At 35.6% G+C, this 24,758-nt stretch overlaps 1 protein-coding gene across 1 annotated transcript; it reads left to right on the top strand.

Moving 5' to 3' along the window:
- Nucleotides 1-3,976: 3,976 nt before the first annotated feature.
- On the top strand, nucleotides 3,977-4,549 carry LOC113232917. The gene has a single exon (XM_026467822.1). It carries the CDS (start codon nucleotides 3,977-3,979, stop codon nucleotides 4,547-4,549), a length of 573 nt encoding a protein of 190 aa, XP_026323607.1.
- The last annotated feature ends 20,209 nt before the right edge of the window (nucleotides 4,550-24,758 follow it).

The raw sequence follows: 24,758 nt of genomic DNA, 5'->3' as shown, positions 1-24,758 counted from the left end.
AAAAATAATTGAATATCAATTCAATAAAAATTTAATTAATACAGTGAATAGCGACATCTCTCGCCAGGACTGGTAGCTGTAAAGGTACTAACTGGGTGATACATCTGTAATAGATTTCTCATAGATGGCGCTACGACTAAAAAGTCGTTGAAAGACCAAGTACAAAGACACGACGCAAGCACATATAAAAATTTGTGACGTCCGTTGGTTCGTTCCGTGGCTTAGTTGGTATAGCGTCTGGCACGGTATGCAAGAAGACGTCGGTTCGTATCCGACCGGATCGAAGGAATTTTTTCTGAGTGTTTTTTCTGAGTGTTCGATCTTTGTATTAATAATTATCTCTAATAAAGTTCTGCTGACTGGATTGTAGGTCAGTTGGTAGAGCGATCTTCCTCAATGCGACCGGGATTGGTATCACAGACGCTAGTTCAAGTCCTGTCAGATCGATGGTATTTTTCTTTGTGTTCGATCTTTGTATTAATAATTGGAAAAATAGGTTTATGAAAGCTTTTTGTACGATTTTAGCTGTAAAATACATCTGAATAAACAAGATTACATTACAGAATTTGTAACATCACTGCGATTCTCGAGGGGACTCCCTACAAAAGTTCGTTTGAAAACAATATTTAGCAGGTAAATATAGGTTCAAGCATAAGTCACTGGCAAATAACTTGATAAAATAGGTAATTGGGTCAGTTGTTTACTTTGGGGCAGCGTAGGTACGTATTAAAGGCATAAAAAGAAACTTATTTCGCTTGAAGCGAGCCTTTAAAAAATAAACAGGTTTTTCCAAGTACTCAGCAGGTAATGTTTTCGCACAATTGAATACAATCTTCAAATAATCTTTATTTCATAGGTAAGCAATTCGCTTCTGAAATCGTCATACTGATTAAACTCTGCTGCGCATTCGTAAGGCAGATTCCCCTGAGAAGAATGAGCAAGAAACTAGGGGTTGCCCTTTGTATACACTATTTTTTATATATTTACATTATATACATTTGAATGCATTTATTATCACAATGTTTAATTTAAACATCTTAGATCGAGAATACCTGAAAGAGCTAAATGGGTCACTACCACGGATTTTTGTCATCCAAGTAGAGGACGTTGAACTGAACGTTCCGATTTTCAAATAACTTGCAGTTTTATACTGAAAATGTAGGATTTGATTTTCAGTATGTGGAAATGTTGAACAAATGTTTATCGCTTTTTGTAATAGTATAGTCACTTCTACTAATATCTCAATAGTCTTTTTCATAGAGGCAAATTTTTGACAAATTTCGGAGCGGAACATTCAGCCCCGCTTTGGGGCGCGTTGTTCCGCCTTTTAGTTGCTGTAGTAGAAATTGTTTCAGACGGAGCCAAAAAAAGATTCACAAGATTGTAACACTGAAAAATGATAGCCTACTACGTAAAGTACAGTCTTCTAATCACCACAAATAGTAATATATTTATTTTGGTTATTTAATTTGCTTAAACTTCGATTAGTTTTTTTTTTTTTTTTCAAATAATTCGTAAGATGAAGCAGGGGCTGTACACACCTTAGGATGGGAAAAAAAATCGGTTTCCATAGTATAAGGTACATATTTAAATATAACAAGCCGTTCAAGCTCTATGCAGGATATCTCTATAGTCCGCTCAATAGATAGGCTCACAATATGTGTATGTTCTTTAAATTTTAAATTATTTTTATTAAATATTAAAGAGCCGCCATGAATAGCTTTTTCTCTACTGAACGAACTAGTCACGTGATTGTTGAAATTAAACATGAACTGATGTTTAAATAAAAAGTGATGCTCAGTAATACAAAGAATATCAATATTATTACTGTTAATAAATAATTCTATTTCTAACTCTTTGCTTGTCATGCCTTGAAAATTTTGATGCACCAGGTTCAATATACAATTTATTTTATTTCTACATGTTTTAGGTTGGTCTTTTCAGTCGCTATGTTGCAAGAGTATCTCTCCGTTGTCTTATTAATTAATTTAAATAATTGAAAATAGAATTATTTTTAACAGACTGATTAATGTCAGTAAACAGACCTATGTCAATGCACTGCTCAATAGAAGCAGCCGGTCTGGTAGCCAACGATTTGGCTGAACTATTAATATAATATGATAGCAACTCTGCTATCTGTCCCCTAAAATCACTAGCAAGATAATAACCTATCTTTAGTCAAATAAAAATATTTACTAACAAAATTATTAGTGTCCATAAAATGAAATTTACTATAATGAAATGTCAAGCTGTGTAACGTTCTATCCTCATATTATTTTCACTTGTTGTGAGGCTATTGCTGTAGGGAAAAGCGAACAAAATAATTTCTTTTTTGTTCAACTGCCTCCGTGGCCGAACGGAGGCAGTTGAAGTATTTGTATGGCCTACATTTAGTTCTCTGGTGAGTTTGGGTGTAATTTGTAGTTGTCTATGTGTGTTTCCATGGCACCCGCGACACAAGGTTTCCCTAGTGCGGGGCTGTATTGAGTGTATGCCTTATTACTATTATTAACTAAATTATTTAATTTCTCTCTGTACATTATGTTACTGAATAAACAATTTTATTTTTATTTTTTTTATTTAATTGTGAAAAATATTGTATCTTTTTTGTTAGATTTCCTCTTCTGCCAATAAATAAAATTATTAATGAAGAGTTTTGTTCAAATTTACTTGACGAAAATGCTAACTAGTATTTTACAGTAAATTTCACCTGGCATGCAAATGTTTCTTAATATAAGTCCTAGGTGGCTAAGTTGCAAACCTATATTTTTACCCATTTCATAACTATACATAACAATATTATTTTGAATTCCTATTGAGCTAGCTACAGACAATTATTTTTTAATTCCATACAAGATTTCTGCATCAGCAATAGAGAGGGATCATAGTGACACACACGGAAGGAGGATTGATTGTGTTTTTATTTGTTCACAGCCGCGAGCGTGTCTTCTTCATCTTTTCGGAAAGGATCCGTGGACTCTAGGAAATATTTGAGAGGGATCCATGATTACAAAAAGAGTAAAAAACCCTGTGTTAATGTAAGTTGTAAGTTTCACTTCCACGTCGTGCATATAATTTAAATGCACAATGAAAACTGGCAGAGTCCAACGTATGGGCAGCTCCACAAAACTCGTCTACATTGGCCGTTTCAATTGCTCTTCTTCAACTTAAAACCCAGCGCTTGTCCATCTCTGGGTATTCCCTAGAAGATTACATTTCATAATAGCACGCATAATAATTATTTATTTTCTCCACAAAAATCAAAGTTGTTATACTACATATAATAAATAATAAACAGTAAAATGTATTTGCATTATATTTGGTGAGAGACAGAATGGCAAAAAAAAAAAGGTGTACCTTAACGGATCCTGACAAATTTGGTATCAAAAAAATGTACTTAATTTGTTTTATTTAGTACCTCTGTTTATATATCTCTCCACACTACAAAGATAACAACTCTCGAAAACGTTTGAGATCAGTCAGCCGTCACCATGTAAGTAAAGAGCCCGATACGTTGGTTTATTTGAAAAACAAATATACACCATTTAGTTCCGGGTAAATAGTTTTATTCCCAATGTTGGACTGTTAACTTCAAAGTATAAAAAATAACAAAAGGCTAAGTGGACTTTGAAAATAAAAGTAGCAACTAAATCTATGCGTGTATCATGTGCCACGCGTGGATTTGTATTAGTTGGGCTTTTAATATGAATAGGTCTTCAATTTCGTTTTTATATTACTTTATAACATTTTATTCGTGAATCGTGTATAGTATTTGTTTTGTAGACTGTAGCTTATAATGTTTACAGTAAGTATGTTTGAAATACAGGTTAGTAGCAGTAGAGCTCCTTGTGAAAGAGTTCGTCCAGGGAAGTACAGCCACACGGTGTCGTGGACGGCGGCCACTCTTCTGGCGGGCGATCCTCCCTGGGAACTCCAGGCGGAGGTGCTCGCGGAAGTGTACCGATACCGAGCGGCCATGCAGGCCAGGGGGGAAAGGCCGAGCGCCGAAGACCTGGAGAGGATCAGGGCAGCGGGCCGCGCTGCCTTAATCCGGAAATGGACGGAGGACCTAGAGGCCCCAGTCGCGGGCTTAGTGACGGTGGAGGCAGTTCGCTCCCACCTAATCCGCTGGGTCGACCGGCGATATGGGTCTCTGTCCTACAGATTGGTGCAGGTTCTTACCGGACATGGATATTTCGGCGAATACCTGCACCGGGTTGCAGGTCGGGAGACGACCCCTGTCTGTCACGAGTGTGGCGCTCCCGTCGATACAGTGCGTCATACCGTGACAGAATGTGCGGCATGGGGCCCCCAGCGGCACTCCCCGACCGCGGTAGTGGGCGGAGATCTCTCGCTGTCGACCATCGTGGGCGCGATGCTCGACAGTCAGAGGTGTTGGGATGCAACGGCCTCCTTCTGTGAAAGCGTACTTTCGCACAAGGAGGCCTCGGAACGGCTCAGAGAGGACGACCCCCTCGCTGACCCGCTCCGAAGACGGCGGCTGGGGAGACGAAGGAGGCAGTCCCACCTTCTTCCCCCGCTGCAGTGAGCCGTGGGGACAGGGGTCGGGGGACCCTATCTCCAAGTCTGTGCTCACAAGTGTGAGGGTGCCTTTGTGTTGACCCAGGGCACTCTCTGAAGGCCGGGGTCCGCTCACGCGGACCATCCGCCGAGGCGTTCCTGTAGTATGCGTAAGCGGATCCAGGGGCGCCTCGCTATGGCGGTGGGGGTTAACCGCTGGGTTTTAGTGTGTATACCGGGCTAGAGCCCGGGAGTCATACATAACCGCTCGCAGCTCCCCCCGAGCCGAGCGGTACGCGTAACGCGTTTCCCAGAGATAAAAAAAAAAAAAGGGAAGTACAGCCACCTCACCTATTTCTGCCGCCAAGCAGTGATGTCAGCATTACTGTGTTCCGGTTTTGAAGGGTAAGAGTGCTGGTGAAATTACAGGCACATGGGACTTGTCAACTTATGTCTCAGGGTGATGGGCGCAGTGGCAGTGACCGTCAATCTTTGCGATTTAAAGCTCTGAGTGGCACTATAACTGTTACGGACAGGCGTGTAGCTTACCATCAGGCGTACGACTTGTTCGTCCCGTTACTTAATATTATATAAAAAAATACATATAGACTTACTGTTCATATCGTAGGCACGGCAGCATAGAGCATGCTCGCTAACTATGTTTTCAAAAGTTGGTATTCCGTATTGCTGCACCAAATATATGACGTTCCATTCACAGATACACGTCAAATATATGAGAAAATAATAAAGACAAGTTACATTTTAAGCCATGATGAACATGTTAGCAAATGATCGGATATTCAATGCTCATTTTGGTCGACATGCCATCCGAATTGTTGTTCTAAATTTTAGGTGTATTAACGGTTCTTTCAATCTCCCAATCACTCTATCACCATCAGCGCTTTGACCTTCGCCCTTAGAAATGGAAAAAAATAAAAGAAAAGAGCTGCCCTAACTACGGAATGAACGTGCCTAAACAAAAATTGAACGAACAAATGGCGGATTTCTTTAGTGTCGTACCATAATCTATCGATAAGTCATTATCGACATGCAAACATTTAATTAAAGTAGATCAATATTCCATTTGGAAATATTTTAGGTTAGGTATATGGGAATATCCGGGAATGTCACATGAAATTTTGAAAAAACAAATATAAGCGATTTAAATCCGGAAAAATAGTTTCATTTCCTATGAAATTTTGAATTTATTATTTGCGTTTACAAATACTCAAATATTACGAAAAGTGAATTACACAGAAAAAAATAATATTTTGTAATTTGAGAGCTTAGAATAATAACGCATAGAAACCTAGTCCGCACACGCTAAGTGAGGCAAATTGAAGCGCGCCAAAAGGGCCTACACGAGCGGGCGGGCCTTCAGTGCTCAAGGTCAACTTGCACCGCGAACAGACCAAGAATTTTACCTAAAAATGACAAAATGTGCGGTAAATGACGTCAGACAAACATAAAATAGATACTAACATTACATTCCACAAGGATGTAACGCGTTTCAACTTGTATTTTTATATAAATATTCACTAAAACCGAAAATTAACCTACTACTTAAACTTGCCTCACTTGTGACAGTTCGTTTGATATGAAACTATCATTCTATGCGTTATTATTCTAAGTTTGAGAGTATATAAAAAAGAGAAAACTGAAATATTAATCCTATACATTTCCAACCTCAAGATTCATATTTTCATAGAGAAATTTTTAAACAGATTCCAACTAGCGTAAGCTTTTTTGTATTTATGGATTGGTATAGAATTAATATCAGTGACTGATTTAAGTGAATTTTTAATACTTCCATTTAATTTTGGAAATAAATGAAAGTGGTAATATTATCAATAATAATATTATTATCATACGTTCAACAGCTTAAAACGTGGTATAACAAAAGATGTAACAAGAGACAGTATTAGTATAAACATGTTTCGCATATATTAAATAGCATGCAAATGTCTGATTATACAATGTCAATTGACTACTATTGACCGAGCGCCTTTGATTTGTGCAGAAAAATCGACACTTCTCCGTAGTGAGACGAGTAGTCACGAGTGACTGCGAGTTGTGACAAGCCACGTCAAACGAGCTCTATACACGTTAGCGCTCGCCTTCACTCGGTCAGCTAGGCGAGTGACACCGAACGATGGCCAGGCAAGGCAAGGCAAATAGGCTGTCTATACGTTGGTATTGGCCTTCACCTGGCAACGTTAGACCAACATGGTCTTTGTATTGCTGGCTTTATAAAATAAGAATGTTTAGTAGTTAGAGTTGTCAGTGGGAAAAACACGGAAACGAATGGAAAATTCTGTTTTCAGGAACTGAGAATGCCTAGTAAATGAGTCTTGTTTAATCTAAATTAAATATGAAATTATTAACCAAAAAACCTAATGATGGAATTGCATTATCATGTAATCCAGTTACATTCAAAGTTATGTTAAAATTTGACTCTTCAAAATGAAGCGAATAAAGTAAATGAAGATGGTTTTTGATTCAATGTTTATATTCGGCTCTATTTTCTTTTTTGATTTGTAGGTAAACTTGAAACAGTAAAAATAATAATAATAAAAATCTCGTAGTGAATTATTTTAATAACAGAATATCGATAATATGTACGCTTCCAAGAACAATACTATCTCAAAATAATCGTTAACAACAATCATCAAAATATACAAACAAACAGGCAATCTGAAGAAACCAAAGCAAAATTTGGCAAGATTTATGAATAAACTACTTAAATATGTCTAATTACATACGACAGAAAAATAACACGTGCCTGTACAATGTTACATTCGGTCGATCTTCGCTTTTTCAAATGCCACATCCCGTAATGCTGCATCGACGAATTTTTATTAATAGTTAATTGTTCTCACTATCAATATTTTTGTCCATTTTATTACTATACAAGCCAATAATTCAACAAAACACTTGGAAAAACATTTGTTTTGACGTTTGATGTACTTCTCTTTGACAACCGTATCATGTACCTCATGTACTGCGAAATGGACACGGTTGCCATTTAAGATGACGTTGCGTATTTTTGATTCCCGTGTTTGACGCAAACCAATGTAATGCTATCTCTTTTGGCTTAAGACGGCACGCAAGAGTTAAACAAAGACAATAACATGTTTACGTTTTCAATGGCGAAATGCATCATATACATATAACGTCTAATTTGTATATGTCAACATAACATGTCATTTAGTTTCCTTAGTCTAAGCCTAAGCCTTCACCACTGAATTATTGTCAATTTTATATCAGAACCATAGAGCTATAATAGTACGTCCATGATCAGAACATTGCTGACGCCTAAAATATTACTCAATTTACGAATGAATGTAATAGGACATTCGTTTAATCGTAAAAAAATATTTAAATGAATAAATTATTTCTGTAATAAGTTTGTGTTGCCTCTGCTGTCTGTTTTTGTACATACATTCTCCTTTCATCGATGTCTATTTTGAGTAGGTAATACTTAAACCCTAAGCTTAAACGTAAGTATATCTTCGTATAACGTCAAGTTATAGAAGATGTACGTTTATTACTTGTTTATTACCGGAGAATCATGGACTATGTATTTTTATGATAAATTCAAATGACGAAACCAGCAAGTCGTGCGCCTGGTGGTAAACGACACGCAAGCCTATAGCAGTTGCAGTGACACTCAGAGCTTCAATCGTAAGGATCTGAGAGGCACTAACAGTGCAGCCTGTAACACTGAGTCATAAATTCAATAGTCCCATTTGCCTGTAATTACACCAGAACTTTTTTAATTTCACCAGCACTTACTTACCCTTATAAAAACCGGAATGCAATTAATGCTCACATGTCTGCTTGGCGGCAAAAATAGGTAAGGTGGCAGTACTTCCCTGGACGAACTCTTTCACAATGAGGTCTACAGGCTTAAAATTTCGATAGAGCTTTATATATAACACTTTAAAAAAGATGAATAGAATAATGGAATTTTCTTATTTCTACAACGGTGATAGATTTTATTTTGTAAAAACTATTTTCATTTGGACTTCACATTAGTACGTAAAACAAGAAGTTAAATAGTTTATCGGTTAGCTTTTTCGGCATTTATTGGCTCGGAATACAGTACATATTTATTTATTAAGAAGAAAGGTAAAATGTGAAGCTCCAAATACCCAAAAGATATGTAACACCTGATTTAATTCATAAGAGAGGACAGGACAGGGCATAATAAAAACCCCAGGATATGAATCTAAAGTCATAAAATAACAAAAAATCTGTTGTAAAAATAAAGGATTTTTGTATTCCAGTTTTTACACAAATTAATTTCACCTGCTTAAGCTGATGGCCAATGTTCAATAAATAAATAAAAGTTCAAAATGGTGTCTTTCTCTTCAATTGATTTTGTGTGCGATTTTAAAAAATTCTCTTATGACTACAGTTTCTCGCAAAAAACAATCAGAAAATTTAATGATTGAAGAAAATTTAAAATTTGGCTGTAGTACTAACTAAACGTCTTAAGCCTGTGCCGAAGGACGAAACATTTTACAATTTATAGTTAGATAATAATAACAAAACAACACAAATACACACCAATTCCAAACGCTTGTTACTAATTTTCTGAAAAATTTCAAACGTTGGAAAATTTTCAGGCAAAATTTCTGAAAACTTGGAAAAATAATTAATAAAATAATTCGAAGCGTCATATTATGTTCTACGTTTAGCTACATCTTTTATTGTTTTATTGAGCAAGAATTATTAATTAAAATTGTATTAAACATTCCTAAATGTAATTTCAAAAACCCTGCTTGGCCTTTTTTTAATAAATTCTTTTAGTACAGATAGTGTCCGCGCCTAGCTCATTTGAGCTTGTTTGTATATGTTATTTAGTCATTGCTACAACTAATTCACCAGGCGCTAACTTGCCTGCTTGTTTTTTTTTTGTATAACTACCGCACAAAATTTTTCATTCATTTTTCGGTCTTCGCTCTGTTCGGTTCCCTTAATATACAAAAATTCAAAATTGTACTTAAGCCAGTAATTAAACCTGTGAAATACCTTAACGAGTTTATTTTAAGCTCCATATGTCCAATACGAGACAGATAGGTATTTTCAACTTTTGACAGTTGTCACTATTAAATGTGATTGTGGAAAAAAAATAGGAAAAATATTCAGAAAACTGAAAAATAAAAACTATTTATTTTACTGTAAATTATGATTTTTTCAAAATGGAAATTTTTCCCTGGCCTAAGATTACCCATATCCCTTTACACATACAAACACGTAAAATAATCTATTTGTAATAGTATTTATTATGTCATTATTATGATTGTGTTTTCTTATAATAACCATTGGTTTAAATTGCGTCACTTTAGAATTAAATAAGTTTTTACGCAACGTTAAAAATGAATTCGCACCTTTTGGTGTAATTAGCAAATATTACTAGTGTAATAGGAAGGCCACATTTGCAAAATGACAAGTTGTCGCGAGATAATTTAAAGAGTCTATTAACGAAATTGGTCGTTCAAGTATTGGACCATTTTAACACTCATAATGCCATTGTACATAACAAGTTTGGTCATAACGTCGACATTTTACACACTGATAATGGCACTGAATATGATAATGGCCATTTTAAGGATTTCTTCGTCCATCAACCGTGCAGTCAGGTTTGGAATGGTTTGTTGTTTCGAATCAAGTGACAATCAAACTTGACGTACGAACTTGAGCGGTACTTTTACGGTAACGTACTAATTATTTTAGTGATAATAGCCGTGTCACTGATGTGTTCTCCACTATCTTTCAGCTGCTGAGCTAAACTCGAAACTCGATCTTGGAAATATGCTGGCGCCATGCTATCTGACGGGTTCATTTTATATTGGTAGAATTTCACATGAATTAACATCTTTGTGAATTTAGATTTTTGCTGATATAATAGACTCAAGTTTTTCCATGATCTTAGCAACGCTGTCAAAGTTCTCTATGAGGGCAATTTGCCGTCGGCGCGCCGACGTAATGATGAACATGGCCATGCCGTCGTTCTTCAATGTCGCCGCATCTATCTCTTTTTCGGGTTTTGGTTTCGTCAAATCAATACACTTCGCCTTCAACATGCCTTCAACGCACATTTGAATTGGAACTTCCATTGTCGGAAATTGTTTCCGTCAAAACGCTCAATATTTATTTTCATACCGCCGCGCCAACGTCCATATGGTTTGAAAAAAAAAATCTCAACTCACTTTTTCACTTTGTACTCAACTATACCAAGTTTGCTGCTCTTTACATAGTTCTCTTTTTTAAATAAAGAGTAATACTAATAAATTATAAGAAATATAAATGTATAAAAATGAAAACCTTGTAAGATATAACTGAGCATTATGTAGTCCGACTCGAGCTAAGCGTCACGTGTAGAAAAAAAAAAAAATGTACATTGGCGGGAATTCTTATGTTTTTCTTGTCATAGTTGTGTTGCAATTTGACGAGTATATAACCAGAAATAGAGACGAAATAAGGGCCACATATTCCTGGTAACACATTAGCGATACAGCTCTTATAAATATCAACTCTCGTTTGCACTGAAATATAGACAGGCCAACTACTGACCTGTGTGTACGTCTCCGTATATTCCAAAAAATATTCTGTATTTATTGTAATAAAGATAATATCTCTAACAATGCCGTGCTGTTCTATTCGATGGTCTAGGAAAAACAGCAAAACATCTAATTACAAAACAAACGAAATCACACTTCATCGGTAATTTAATATTAAATATGTAATTTTGCAATTTTCGTCCATTATAGCAAACTTAAGTTAACTGGTCGATTTGAAGTGAAACAGTTGACGACACCCATTGACGACACCCGTCAATTGTTTCGAACTCGGGCTAGCTAATCGGAGCGCAGTTGTCACAGTAATGATATGGCAGAATAGTTTTCAAACAAATTAAATGACATTTCGTCTCTATTTCTGGTTTTATACTCGATGCAATTTGAAATTGTTTTACGATTCACGTTAAATAATGTCCTCAAGTGAAGAGGAAATTACACTCACACCTAACACTTTAATAATAATAATATAATAATAATTCATTTATTCGCTTCAAATAGGGTAGGGTACATTACACATGTTGATGGTAAAAATTAAATCAGAACTTAAACCTATTCGGCCTTCTAAAATAAAAACATGCAAATAAAAAAATAATACATTGGTGGATTGAGATTCGATTTTAAAACAATAATTAGGCAACAAATTGATAAATTTAAGATAATTGATTTAATTTGATATGTCAGAATCGTGTATGTCATAATTTAATAATAATAATAATTTTTTTGATGATGGGAATAATGTATGCATCAATTAATTATTCTTTATGATTCATGAATTCGTCAATAGAGTAAAACAAATGATCAAAGAGCCACATGCGCAATTCCTTTTTAAAATTAGTCAATGGTAGAGGCTTAATGCGATCTGGTATACGATTAAAAAATTTTCCACACATTACATACGAGTTATTTAGAAAACGTTTTGTTTTGGGTATTGTATTTAGTACGACTTTATTGGGCTTCCTTAGGCTTCTGAATGTTACGTCCTTCGCCATTAAGAATTTCGATAGATTTCGTTTCACGAATATACCAACTTCGAAAATGTACAGGCATGGGAATGTACAATACTCTTAGTGTTTTAAAGTGAGGACGACTTGAGACATACGGTGCTACATTGCTTATGGCACGTATACATCGCTTTTGAGCAATAAAAACCTTCGCAAAATCCGTTCCGTTGCCCCAAATTACGATACCGTATCTGAGTACAGACTCAACATACGCAAAATAGGCAGTCATGGCTGTGCATTTATTCGCTACTTTTGACAATTTGTAAAGAGCAAACGCAAACCTATTTATTTTAGCACATACTTTGTCCGTTTGATCCCTCCAATTCATCTTTTGGTCTATAATTAATCCTAAAAATGTCACATTGGTTTCTTTTCACAAGATTTGTCCTTTATAATCCATGTCAATTGTCTGTGTTCGTAAGTTATTAAAATTCATTATATTAGTTTTAGTTAAATTAATTTGAAGATTATGTTTTTGTAGGTAGTCAATTAGTGATGTCATTGTTTTTTTTAATTCGTTTTTATGATATTCTAATGTTGAATTTATTGGAGAAGTGACAACCACTGAAATATCATATGCGAAAAGAATTATTTCGTATTCCGTGCTATCACATACGTCATTAATATATAATAGGAATAGCAGGGGACCCAGTATACTCCCTTGAGGAACTCCGTAATTATTACTTTTAAAGTGAGATTTATATATTTCGGTACAATTTTTTGTCTTTAGTTGGGTTATTTGTACGCATTGTGACCTATTTGTAAGGTAGGATTTTAACCAACTTAGTGCTGGACCTCGAACTCCGTTATGCTCTAATTTCGTCAATAATAAGTCGTGTGAAACGAAATCAAAAGCCCTAGACATGTCCAAAAATAGTCCCGTTGTGTACAATTTTCTATTTACATTCTGTAAAATCTCGTTAACTATGTGAAACGCTGCATGTGCTGTGGATTTGTTTTTTTGAAACCCATGTTGATTCTCGTGTATAATTTTAAATCGATTAAAGTAGGATAAAAGCTTGTGATACATGACTTTTTCAAATATTTTTGATAATACTGGAATCAAAGTGATAGGTCTATAGTTAGTAATATCTGTAGTGTCTCCTTTTTTGTGTAATGGTTTTACGATTGAAAGTTTTAATTTCTCTGGAAAACGTCCAGTTTCTAAATAGAGATTTACTAAAAAGGCAAGTACTCTGCCTATCTGATCTTTACATGCTTTAATAACTTTAGTACATATAGTGTCATAACCTTCAGATAGAGTATTATTCAGTGACAAAATTATTTTTTTAATGTCATTTTCGTCTACAGGAGTTAGAAAGATAGAATTTAAGTTTTTTTTTGTTAGGTATCGTATTTTGTATGTCATTATTTAATTCGGTAATTGATTCTATGAAATAATTATTTATTTTGGTTGCAATTTTTATTGGTTCCGTTATTTCAGTGTCTTTGTCTTAAATTTTTTGTATATAATTTTTAACGTAGCTACTACTAGTTTCATTTTTAATTATTGTCCATGTAGCTTTGCAAATATTGTTGCTGTTTACGACGAATTTTTTGTTCGCCATTTTCTTAGAGTAATGAATACACCTTTTGAGTAATTTGTTGTAAGTCTGATAGATATGTTGACCATTGTTTGTTTTGTGTGTGTAATAGTTAAAACGGAGTTTTCTATTTGTAGTACAGCTTTTTTTGAGGCCTCTTGTTAACCAGCGTGATTTTAATGTTGATATCAATTTAACTTTTAGTAATGGAAAGCAGAGTTTGTATAAGAGACAAAATAATTCGTAGAACTCGTCAAAGGCTTTGTTCAAGGTTTGGTGTTTGTATATGTCCGAAAATGAGAGATTGCCTGTGTGACCTACAAACCTTAATATGTTTTCTGTAGAATAACATCGTTTATAGGTAAATATCACTTTTGGAAATATAGACTTTTTGTTAACTTGGAATTGTAGGACCTGTGCTGTGTTATGATCGGATAGCCATAGTTCTGAAACCGAACCTATCGCATCGCTGATATTACTGATTATAAGATCTAGACATGATTTTCCTCTAGTAGGCTCAGTAATATGTAGGATTAGATTGTAGTTTTTTTCAGAATGTCGGACAATCTTTTGGAGAGGAAAGCGAAAATGTTATCGAGCAGTTAGTGCCGCAGAAATCTAAACAAATTTATTTTCAAAATTTCATGCGTCGGAGGGTCGAAAAACAAGTGAATACGTTCTCGGAAAGTGTTCCCTTAACGAATTTCGATTAATTGTCCAAGATACTCATTGACTTACAAATAAATGGACGACGGGTCTAATACAAAAACCACGAAAAAAATGTCCCAAGTCAACCAATTTAAACGTAGTGACATGTAAAGAAATATGAAAAAGCTTAAACGTTGAATTTAAATTGTAATGTCATCGCAGTACTGTCTAATTTTGCTTGCTTCGCTGTCAGTCGAACAAACTAAGACTAAAGCGTGAATGACGCTCTGTATACGATTTTAACGCCCTATAAGTTCGGACACTTTTTAGCGCGGACCCGACGTCCATATAATTGTAAGACAATGAAGATACTACACTATGGAGTGTGTATTGTATGCTTAAGGCTACGTTGCAAACGAAAAAACCACCACATTAAATATATCTAATTGTTCTAATTTTAATTGAATAAAGTGAAAAGCACAGTATATAACTCGTTCATAAAACCCATTTCACCTTCGACTTAACTATCCACTCTCGTCTGCGGCTCGTAGACCATCGAGTGTATCGTAGACATACACGACGTACACGGGTATGGTAAAAGGCGCGTTTTACGCACTTGCTGTACTATTTGCTATTTTGACTTCTCATGCTCTAAAAGTACGTCAATAAAGCCTTAATTATTTTTTATAACTAAACATGAAGTTTAATTATGTTTCTGTAAATATGGCCGCCACAAAGAGAATAGGCAATTTGAGGCGGCGTACTTGGATTGACTCGGGATTCCTTAAAACGGGCCGATACGGGCATTTTAGTTCGAGATTCGTATAATTTCGCGTTTTAATCTTCGATTAAGGCACAATAGCACTATCCTATTCCACTTTAAACAAGATTTCACAAAATAATTGAAAGTCAAAATAAAAACGACACTTTTCCCTCCAAAATGCCCAGAGCGAATATAAAGCCTTAAGTAACTATTAAAAAGTAACTAGTTTTTTTTTATTATTTACACCGAGTGATCTAGACAAACAGCCAGTACTTGCTATAGTTTTTGCCAAAAGGTAAATAAATGTTCAATAAGCGAAACAATACAATTACAACTATAACAATACTACAACATAGTCACAAAAACAATAAAAGATAATTATAATTTAACATAATAAAAATTCATCAACCTACAGTTTCACAAATATCGCTGCGCTGCGATAATTCAATAAAAAAAAGTGTTTGTGTGTTTACCATTTTAATTGCGAAAACGTTACATTCTAAGACTACGCTCGGTTTTAGTTCCGGGTCTTTTCCACGTAGACGGAGGCGCCATACTATTTTTTTGTCACCGTAGTCATTATTCGGAATAGTTTTTAAACAAATTACATGACATTTCGTCTCTACTTTTGGTAAGTACTCGATGGTATCATAATATGCCCGGTATCGTTAAAATAAACGTCAAAAAGTGGTATATGAAACAAATTGTATTTATGTAGATTTCCATCCTCTAAGATGTAGATATGTGGAATTCTATAACTAGTCCATTTAACGCACCTCCGGTGAAACAGTGACTTCACTTACAATTAGCCTGATGCACTGCTGGGCAAAGGCCTCCTTCTGATCCCTCCACGCAAGCCAACCCAAGCCTTATCGTAGGCGTTCAGTTCGTCACACCATCGCTTCCTCGGTCTGCCGCCGCGGCGCCTTATGCTTTTGGGGCTGCACTGGATGGTTACCTTTCAGTTTCGTAGCTTTTTGGGCTACATCAGCAATCTGAGTTTGAGAGCGCAGTGTCGTGTTCCAAATTCGCTCGGTCCGTTTCATACCAAGTATGCTGCGCTCCACTGCTCGTTGACAGACCCCGAGTTTGGACTTTTGGATCTTTGTAAGTGACCAAGTTAGTATGGGAAGGATGCAATTGTGCATCAACTTCTTTTTGAGTGATATTGAGAGACTACCCACCATAAGATCTTTCATGGACCAATAGCTCCTCCAGGCATTTTCAGTGCATCTAGCAATTTCTTGCGCTTGCCTGACCTGGAAGAAGACTATTTGGCCCAAGTAAAAGTATTCGCTGACATATTCTCCCCAGTAACGCAGATTTTGCGCTTGGTTGTGTTAGTCATGACTTTGGTCTTGGTCATGTTCATTTTTAGTCCGATTAACTTACATTTGTAAAATGTACAGAAAATGAATTAAAAGTTTTGTATTTAGGGCTATAAAGAGGTCAAAGAACTGGGTATGAACCGTGAGGAGTGGAGAAGGCTACACTTGGAAAGGCCCATGCGATCGTGTAGTTGATCTAGGTGTGGTGACTCACGTGTCCGCTTCTTTAATGGTGTGTAAAAACAATAGTGGCAAATCGCTATTCAGCTCCTGGTGGATACAGCCTCCCGGAAACAGATGACGAAAATGAGGAGGAATAGGAAGAAGCTCAAGACCAACCTAGCGCAAACGAAAGTCCGACGGAACCGTCTTCGGAGAGCACTCAGTTGCGACGCTCAGCCAAACAGTGACATCCCCCAGCTCACCTGAAAGGCTACGTCTGCAGAACGAGCCATGCGATCTTGGAAAGGCCCATGCGATCGCGTAGTTGACCTAGGAACCAGCATAGTTTCATAATTTTTGCTTATAGGTCCGTATAACCGTCTTACTAATATATTTATTTATACAAGTATATTAAAGTCATTAGTTACATAAAATGTAAATTTAAATTCGCAGTTCAGACTTAAGACGTAGTCCACAGACATATTATGTATGCAATGTTATCATAAATGTAACTCTTAATAGGTGCATACATCAACATTATTGTAGCGAATCGCAGAAGTAGCTAATCTCTTTGTATATATTCTATTTTTAGAAATCTAAGCCAGAAATCATAAAAAAGATTATAAATTAAGAATAATTTTAATGAAATAAAAATTGGTTACAAAATCTAACGTTCAAATTTGAAAAGCACGCGACGTTTACAAATCAACGAGAGATAAACGCGTCGAGCGCACACTAGCAAAAAGCAAAAAAGCCGTTGGCTTTGTTTGCAACGCCTTATATAGTATTCGTCGCTGACAGTTGGCAGCTATGGCTGTCAGTTGGCAGTACTTGCAGAGACGTGCCTAACACTATAATATAGTCTTTATAAGCTTAGTTTTATATCTAAATTCTAAATTTAAATTAAATTTTTTTGGGCGCCTCTTCTTCACCTTTTGTTTGCTGTTTTGTTTTGATGCTACGTGGTATTTTCTAATTAATAGATAAGCTGTAAGTACATTTAGTTTGGCCTAATTCGTTGTTAGCACTCACCCTTTAACCCATCGATACAGTCTGCTACAATCATCATCAACTCATTTATACGTCCCACTGCTGGTCACAGGTCTCTTAGGCGAGGGTTTTGGCCATAGTCCGCCACACTCTGGCCCAGTACGGGTTGGGGACCGAGGGTTGTGAACCTTCTTTAACGTGCAGGATTCATGGCGATGTTTTCACATGGTTAATTCCAAATTAAATTTCGCACATAAATTCCCAGAAACTCAGAAGTATGAGTCTGGATTCGAACCCACGGCCTCTGCTTGTTAAGTGGGAGGTCAAACCTCATACACATTACATGGTTTACATACACATACCTAATATTATATGCATACCAACTCAAAATGTATAAGATCAAGATAACCAAAAAAATACTATTGGGTACAGGAAGAGGCTGTATTAATAAAACCTTGGAGTTTCCAAAGGCGAAAAAAACAAGAATATCAGTTCATTGAGGACGTTTTTCAAAGTGGTAATCTTATCGGTAATAGTACAGTCAAGACCACAAGAGCTTGTTAAGAACATTTGTTCATATAAGATCTGTCCACGCCCCAGAGCGCCTACTGTTTTAATCATAGCAACGTCTTGATGTGTCATTGCTCTTATTGTTAATAATTATTTTTTAGGAAATGAAACTATTTTTCCGGATTTAAGTCGCGTATATTTGTTTTTTCAAACAAACCGTCATTTCGGGCCCTTTACAGGTCCCATGGTCACGGTTGACTGACCCACCGTCAACCGTGACCATGGGACCTGTAAAAGGCTGTAGGGAACCACATTTAAATTCGCGCGCCCTCAAGTTCATTCCACTGTGAGACGGCGCCTGCGAGCACCACTGACCAATAAGAGAAGAGAGGTGAAAAAGAGACAATGTCATGGCGGCTCGGTGTGTGAAAAACTTGGTTTCAAACTTGTAAAACAATCTTGCGTCTTTTTTAGTGAATATACAAATTACTATAAGATCGGTGTTCTTTAATTCACATCCAAGAACCCGACAAGGGCTTAAAAAGGGCCTGTAAAAATCCTTGAGGCACCCCTCTAGTAACGGTGGCGGCACTACAACGCATAGAACAGCCAACCTTACAGCGCACCTCCACCCGTTGCATGCGCCTGCAGAGATAATTGGAGAACCATTTGACAGTATTCGAGTGCAGCTCATAGTAAACGAACTTAGATAACAGAAGCTGAATATTTACGGTATCAAAAGCACGTGAGAAATCCAGTAAGGTCCCCGGCGTCCCGCGTTAAATAAAAAAAAAATTACGCCTCTCGCCAAGGAATCAGTTCTTTCGCTCCTTGTGGTGGCAGTGTGAGATGGAATTCATAGAATCACCACCTTCTTTTGTGCCTTGTATATTTATATACATATATGTATGTATGTGAAATTTTAGAACTCTCCTATTATTAATCTGCCTCCGTGGCCGAACGGTTACCATGCCAGACTGCCAAGCAGAGGTCCCAGGTTCGATTCCCGGGCCGGGAGAAATATTGTATGGCCTACAGTTATTTCTCTCGTGAGTTTGGGTGTAATTTGTGTTTGTCTATGTGTGTGTCCACGGCACCCGCGACACAGGGTTTCCCTAGTACGGGGGTATGTTGAGTGTGTGCATGTGTGCGTGTGCGTAGTAATTAAATAGGTAAGCAAACTTTTTATAAGCATTAAAAAGTTCGTAGAATTTTACCCCTCTCTCCTGAAATGTTGTCATTTTTCAGATGTCGCCTTATCACAACAATTAATGCTGAACTATTGGTGAAGACTGTATGGTATGAATTGAGCGTAAACATAACCTGCTATGTACAACAACCGGTTTATTTTTTAAAGTGTCGTGCATGTGAAATAGGTTTCTTTTTATGGGTGTATAATGTATCATGTAAATATTATTCACACAACGCTTAATTGGCATAATTTTATTTCCTATAAACTCGTTTAATATAGTAATTCACTTCATATAACGAACGTTTAATATAAACTCACATTATCTTATTTAACATTGACTTACAATTATATGGACGTCGGGTCCGCGCTAAAAAGTGTCCGCACTTGTAAGGCGCTAAAATCGTATACAGAGCGCGACACTCCGCTTTAGTCTTCATTTGTTCTACCGACAGCGCGATACTGCGATGACATTACAATTTAAATTTCGAATAGGTTGACTTGGGACATTTTTTTCGTGGTTTTTGTATTAGACCCGACGTCCATTTATTTGTAAGTCAATGTTATTTAATTTTTTATAACAACCATAAGTTATATAAACTATAGTTAATATAACGTCGTTTTATCTAACTGTCATATTTCCGAAAAACGATATTCCTAACATTGATGTTACATTAATTATAACTTAGCCTGAAAAGATGTTCGGAAACGCAAACAAGTTCGTTTCTGCTTTTTCATGTTCTAACCTAACCTACCGTACTGAATGGGAGCCGCAATCAAGATTTGACCTACGTAAGATACGTTTGTTTTTTAAACCACTAAAGAATCCAGTGTCTAACAATAATATTTTTTTCGAAATGAAGATTCAGCATTGTAAACTATATTAAGGAAAACAACTCTCCCTCCGCACTTTAAGGCTTTAAATTATACTCCTTGTATTGAACAGACAACGATGGCGAGTCGGGTTTAAACTTATTATTTATAAAAAGTGATGTTACACCACGTAAAAATTATCTAAATTTACAATATATGAAATTATTGTTATATAATATGAGCTTTATACAGGGCGACCGGCGACGACAAAAAAAAATTTTGGTGCCTCATATTGAGGGGTATCCGAATCACCCCCACGTTTGTTCCGCGAGTTTTCGTAGTTTTCGAATAAATCATAAATCAAATTACTATCTTAGGAATTTTTCACCTCAGTATCTTTGAAGGCTGATTTCAGCGAATAATGGCCTATTAAGTAAGTACAACTTTTTTGATATGAAAGCTTAGAGTCTAGCGCAGTTTCTAAAGTTACCCAGGATCTAAGTATGCCTGTTAGACTTTTAATTTAAAGTTGAAAATTCAAGTCTGACTCGCTCTAATGCGAATTTTCCACTTTGAGTAAAAACTTTCGTAGCTTCCATTGATGTTACGAAGCCGATTATTTTGTGCGTTAAAATTCAATTCATAAAGATTGAGTTACAAAAAAACCCGAACAATTTTTAGAACTAGTCCTGTAGCGAATTTGCACCATTTCATCTGTTAGCCATTTTGCGAATTGGCCATTATTCTATTAAACCGAAGGCGTTCCAAATGAGCCAAGTTTAATTAATACTCATCTTGGATACATCGCTTCTGGTAATGTGCTACCTTCAAATAACTTTTCCACTTCAATGTATTTAGAGGAAAGTATTTCTGTAGGAAATGAAACTATTTTTCCGGATTTAAATCGCGTATATTTGTTTTTTCAAACAAACCGACGTTTCGGGCCCTTTACAGGTCCCATGGTCACGGTTGACTGAGGTGGTACAGTCTTCAACCAGTTATGTCTAATATTAATGCAAACCACCCTATTTTTTCACTATAGTTACAATAGTTGTTAATTAAATACCTTATTTTTAATTTTACAAAGAAAACATTCCAATTTACGCTACATTAAGTTTTACAAATTATTCAATTGAATGAATTTTTATTAAGTTTAATTTATTATTAATTATTAATAGAAATTAGAATAAACTAAAACATATTAATTAGTACTGAAGTCTTATGTCTGTTTGGGATTTTTCATTAGAGGAAATACTGGATCCCAAACTGGTGGTACGGAGAAACCATCTTCCCTGTTGAAATTAGGATGTTTTTTAATTTCAATGGCCTCTCGCAGCATCCTGGGAAGATAACGGACTTCTTTTGGAAGTATTTCTGATCAAGATTTTTATATTATGAAATTGTTGGAGACTAAAAGCGTGCAAGAAGTTTTTGTTGAATGTTTACCGGAACATGATTATAGCGAAATGATTTTTAAAGAATTAGTTAAATTACACAATAAAAGATTCGAGGTTCGCATGCCGCGATATAATGATTACGATTTATCGAATTAATCTTTAATTTCCTTACAACGTTTTTACAATTTGGAAAAACTTTTCGATAAAGATCCTGAGTACCACTCGTTTTATGTAGATTTTATCAATGAATATTTGGCATTAGGATACGCTAAAATAATTGACATGGATAATTGTTTACCGGAAAAAAGACCAATTTATTGCCTTCTTCATCACGGCGTGCTTCGTCCCGAAAGATTATCGACAAAGTTACGAGTTGTATTTGATGGGAGCGCAAGGTCCGATAAATGTCCATCTCTAAACAATATTCTTTGCAACGGACCAGCAGTTCAGAAACCACTTTTCGAAATTTTGTTGCGATTTAGAACTTATAAATATGTTCTCATGTGCGATATCAGACACATCTACAGACAAATTTTAATTCACCCTGATGATCGCGTTTTACAAAATATTATCTGGCAGGAAATAAAAATAAACCTGTACAATGTTTACAGTTACACACAATTACATACGGCCTGACAAGTTCGGCCTTTGTAGCTACTCGATGTTTAATTGAGTTGGCAAATATATATAAAGACGATTATAAATTAAGCGAGAGAGGCTATTAAGTATAACAAGTTTTTGTGTCGTTGATCTTTTATGCGGGAGCAATAGTTATCAAGGCATGATTGACTTAAAACAAGAGCTCTTTCATTTGCTAGAGTTGGGTGGTTTTGAACTACATAAATGGTGTTCTAATGATGTCTGTATTACAAGATATTCCAACGGAAAAATACGGCTTTTAACAGAAAGATCTTGATCAAGATTTGATAGTGGAGACATTTCCTTGAACATTGAAAGGGTTGCATTTGAGTTAAGCGGTAAGGTTATACCTGCCCCTGAACTAGAGACTAAGCGTACTGTATTAAGTTCCGTAAGTAAATTTTTTGATCCAATGGGTTATGCTGGACCTATAGTTGTCAAGGCTAAAATAATTTTGCAACAGATGTCGAAACACAATCTAGATTGGGACGCGCCTCTTTCTTCCAAACCTCAAAAAATCTGGAAGGAGTTTTATTCTTCAATATACAATATGGATAAAATATTTATATCTCGAGACTTACATCTGCATGCAGCAGAAGAAGTGGAACTGCTCGGATTTTCTGATGCATCATCTGACGCTTATGGTTGTTGCATATATTTAAAAGTGCAAACCATTGATAAAAAATATCATATAAATCTCTTATGCGCAAAATCTCGTATTGTTGGCTTAAATTCCAAATTAACTATTCCAAAACTAGAACTCAATAGAGCTTTACTTTTATCTAAACTAGTTTCAAAGGTCTTAATCATAATAAGTAATGTAAAAAGGATATTTCTATTTCGTTACTCAAAAACAGCTTTGGGGTGGATAAACACTGTTAGGGAGAAATTACCATCATATTTGTCAACAATCGGAACCGTATCGTGTCAAAAAATTAATAAATTAACTAATGGTATGACATGGAAGTTCACTCCAGTTTTGGCAAAAAAAGATATTTTACACAACTACTTGTGGTGGCATGGTCCTGATTATTTGAAGAATAATTCCTACTGTTTCCAATTGTCAGACGTAGAGTTCTCTATTTCATTGTTTGATGAGCAAGTAACTCAAAACTCGAATCTTCGTATTGACAATTGCATAATGCCATTTTTTACAAGGTTTTCTAATATCAATAAAATGCAACGAATTATGTCATATATGTTAAGGTTTATTAACAAATGTAAGAAACTCTCGACAAATACAGGTTATATTACAGTTTTAGAACTTCAAAATTCTTTACAAGTTATCGTACGATATGTCCAACATCATTATTTCTCAAAGGAAATAGATTGCATTAAAAGGGGTGTTGACTGACAAATTCCAGTTGTCATCTAAAAATATTACACCCTTTTGTCGATGATAAAAACATTCTTAGAGTAGGCGGATGATTACAAAACTCTAATTTACCGTTTACTAGGAAATTTCCAATAATTTTGCCTACAAGGTGTAACGCCAATGGACTCATAATTTTAAATGAACATGACGATCTGAAACTTATATCTAGCAACCTTTCACAACGTTCTTACATCTCAAATTCAATTAGAGAAATAAAATCGGTTATTTGCAAATGCATTACATGCACAAGATGTAAAGCTGAATCTGTCAAACAGCTAATGGGTTCACTTCCTAAAGAAAGAGCCTCACAAACACGAGTTTTTGAAAAGATATTATTAGCTATTTGAAATCAAACAGTCAACCATCAGAAGAAGTATTAAAGTAAAGCAGTAAAGCATACGTTTCTGTGTTTGTTTGTATCGTTTCAAAGGCAGTACATTTAGAAGTAGTATCTGATGACTAGTGATGCCTTTATTTCTGCGTTTAAACGTTTTATTTCGCGTAGAGGCCTTCCTTCAGATATATTTTGCGACAATGCTCAAACCTTCAAGGGTACTCATAAGCAATTAAAAGTTGTATCGTCTACATAATAGTGTCACATTTCAAAGGACAATTACTGATTACATTTCCACCAAGGGCATTCAATTACAATACATTCCTGCTTACAGTCCTCACCAAGGTCGATTACGGGAGTCAAAATCATTCAAGTTTCATTTTGGAAGAATCTTAGGTGCTAAATTAGTTACATTCGAACAATTAGTTACATTGACTCATAGATTTAGTATATAGTTCATTGACTATAGAAATTGAAGCGTTTTTAAAGTCACGCCCTATTTGTCTCTTGACAAATGATCCATCAGATTTTAGTGTTTTGACGCGTTGACATTTTGTAATAGGCTGTACATTAACTTCATTTCCACAGCCATCTTTATTGAATGTTCCTAATAACCACATAAAATTTTGAAGGTCCATTGAACAATACATACAACATTTTTAGCAGGCGGGATCAAACTATTATCTAGTCTCTTTGAATAAAAGGACAAAATAGCAATATAATCAGCCAAATATACATGAAAGCGATTTGGTTTTATTAAATGATGATATGTTTCATTCACAATTCTGGCCATTGGGTCGTGTAGTAAGAATCTTTCCAGGCAAGGACTCTAAAGTTAGAGTTGTTGAAGTAATGACATCTGATAAGAAATTGCATTCCAGGGCCTTTTCTAAAGTCGTTTTATTGCCAATATAATACTAGAGAAATACTTATTCTAATATATGTAGTTATATATTT

Source organism: Hyposmocoma kahamanoa, unplaced genomic scaffold (genome assembly GCF_003589595.1).
Source record: "Hyposmocoma kahamanoa isolate Upper Pololo Valley unplaced genomic scaffold, ASM358959v1 102, whole genome shotgun sequence".
NCBI lineage: Eukaryota > Metazoa > Arthropoda > Insecta > Lepidoptera > Cosmopterigidae > Hyposmocoma > Hyposmocoma kahamanoa.
The sequence above is the reverse complement of the archived record's forward strand: the minus strand, read 5'-3'. Positions and strand labels throughout refer to the sequence as shown.

Coding starts and splice junctions, on each gene's coding strand:
- LOC113232917 (XM_026467822.1), top strand. CDS start 3,977: ATGCAGGCCAGGGGGGAAAGGCCGAGCGCCGAAGACCTGGAGAGGATC.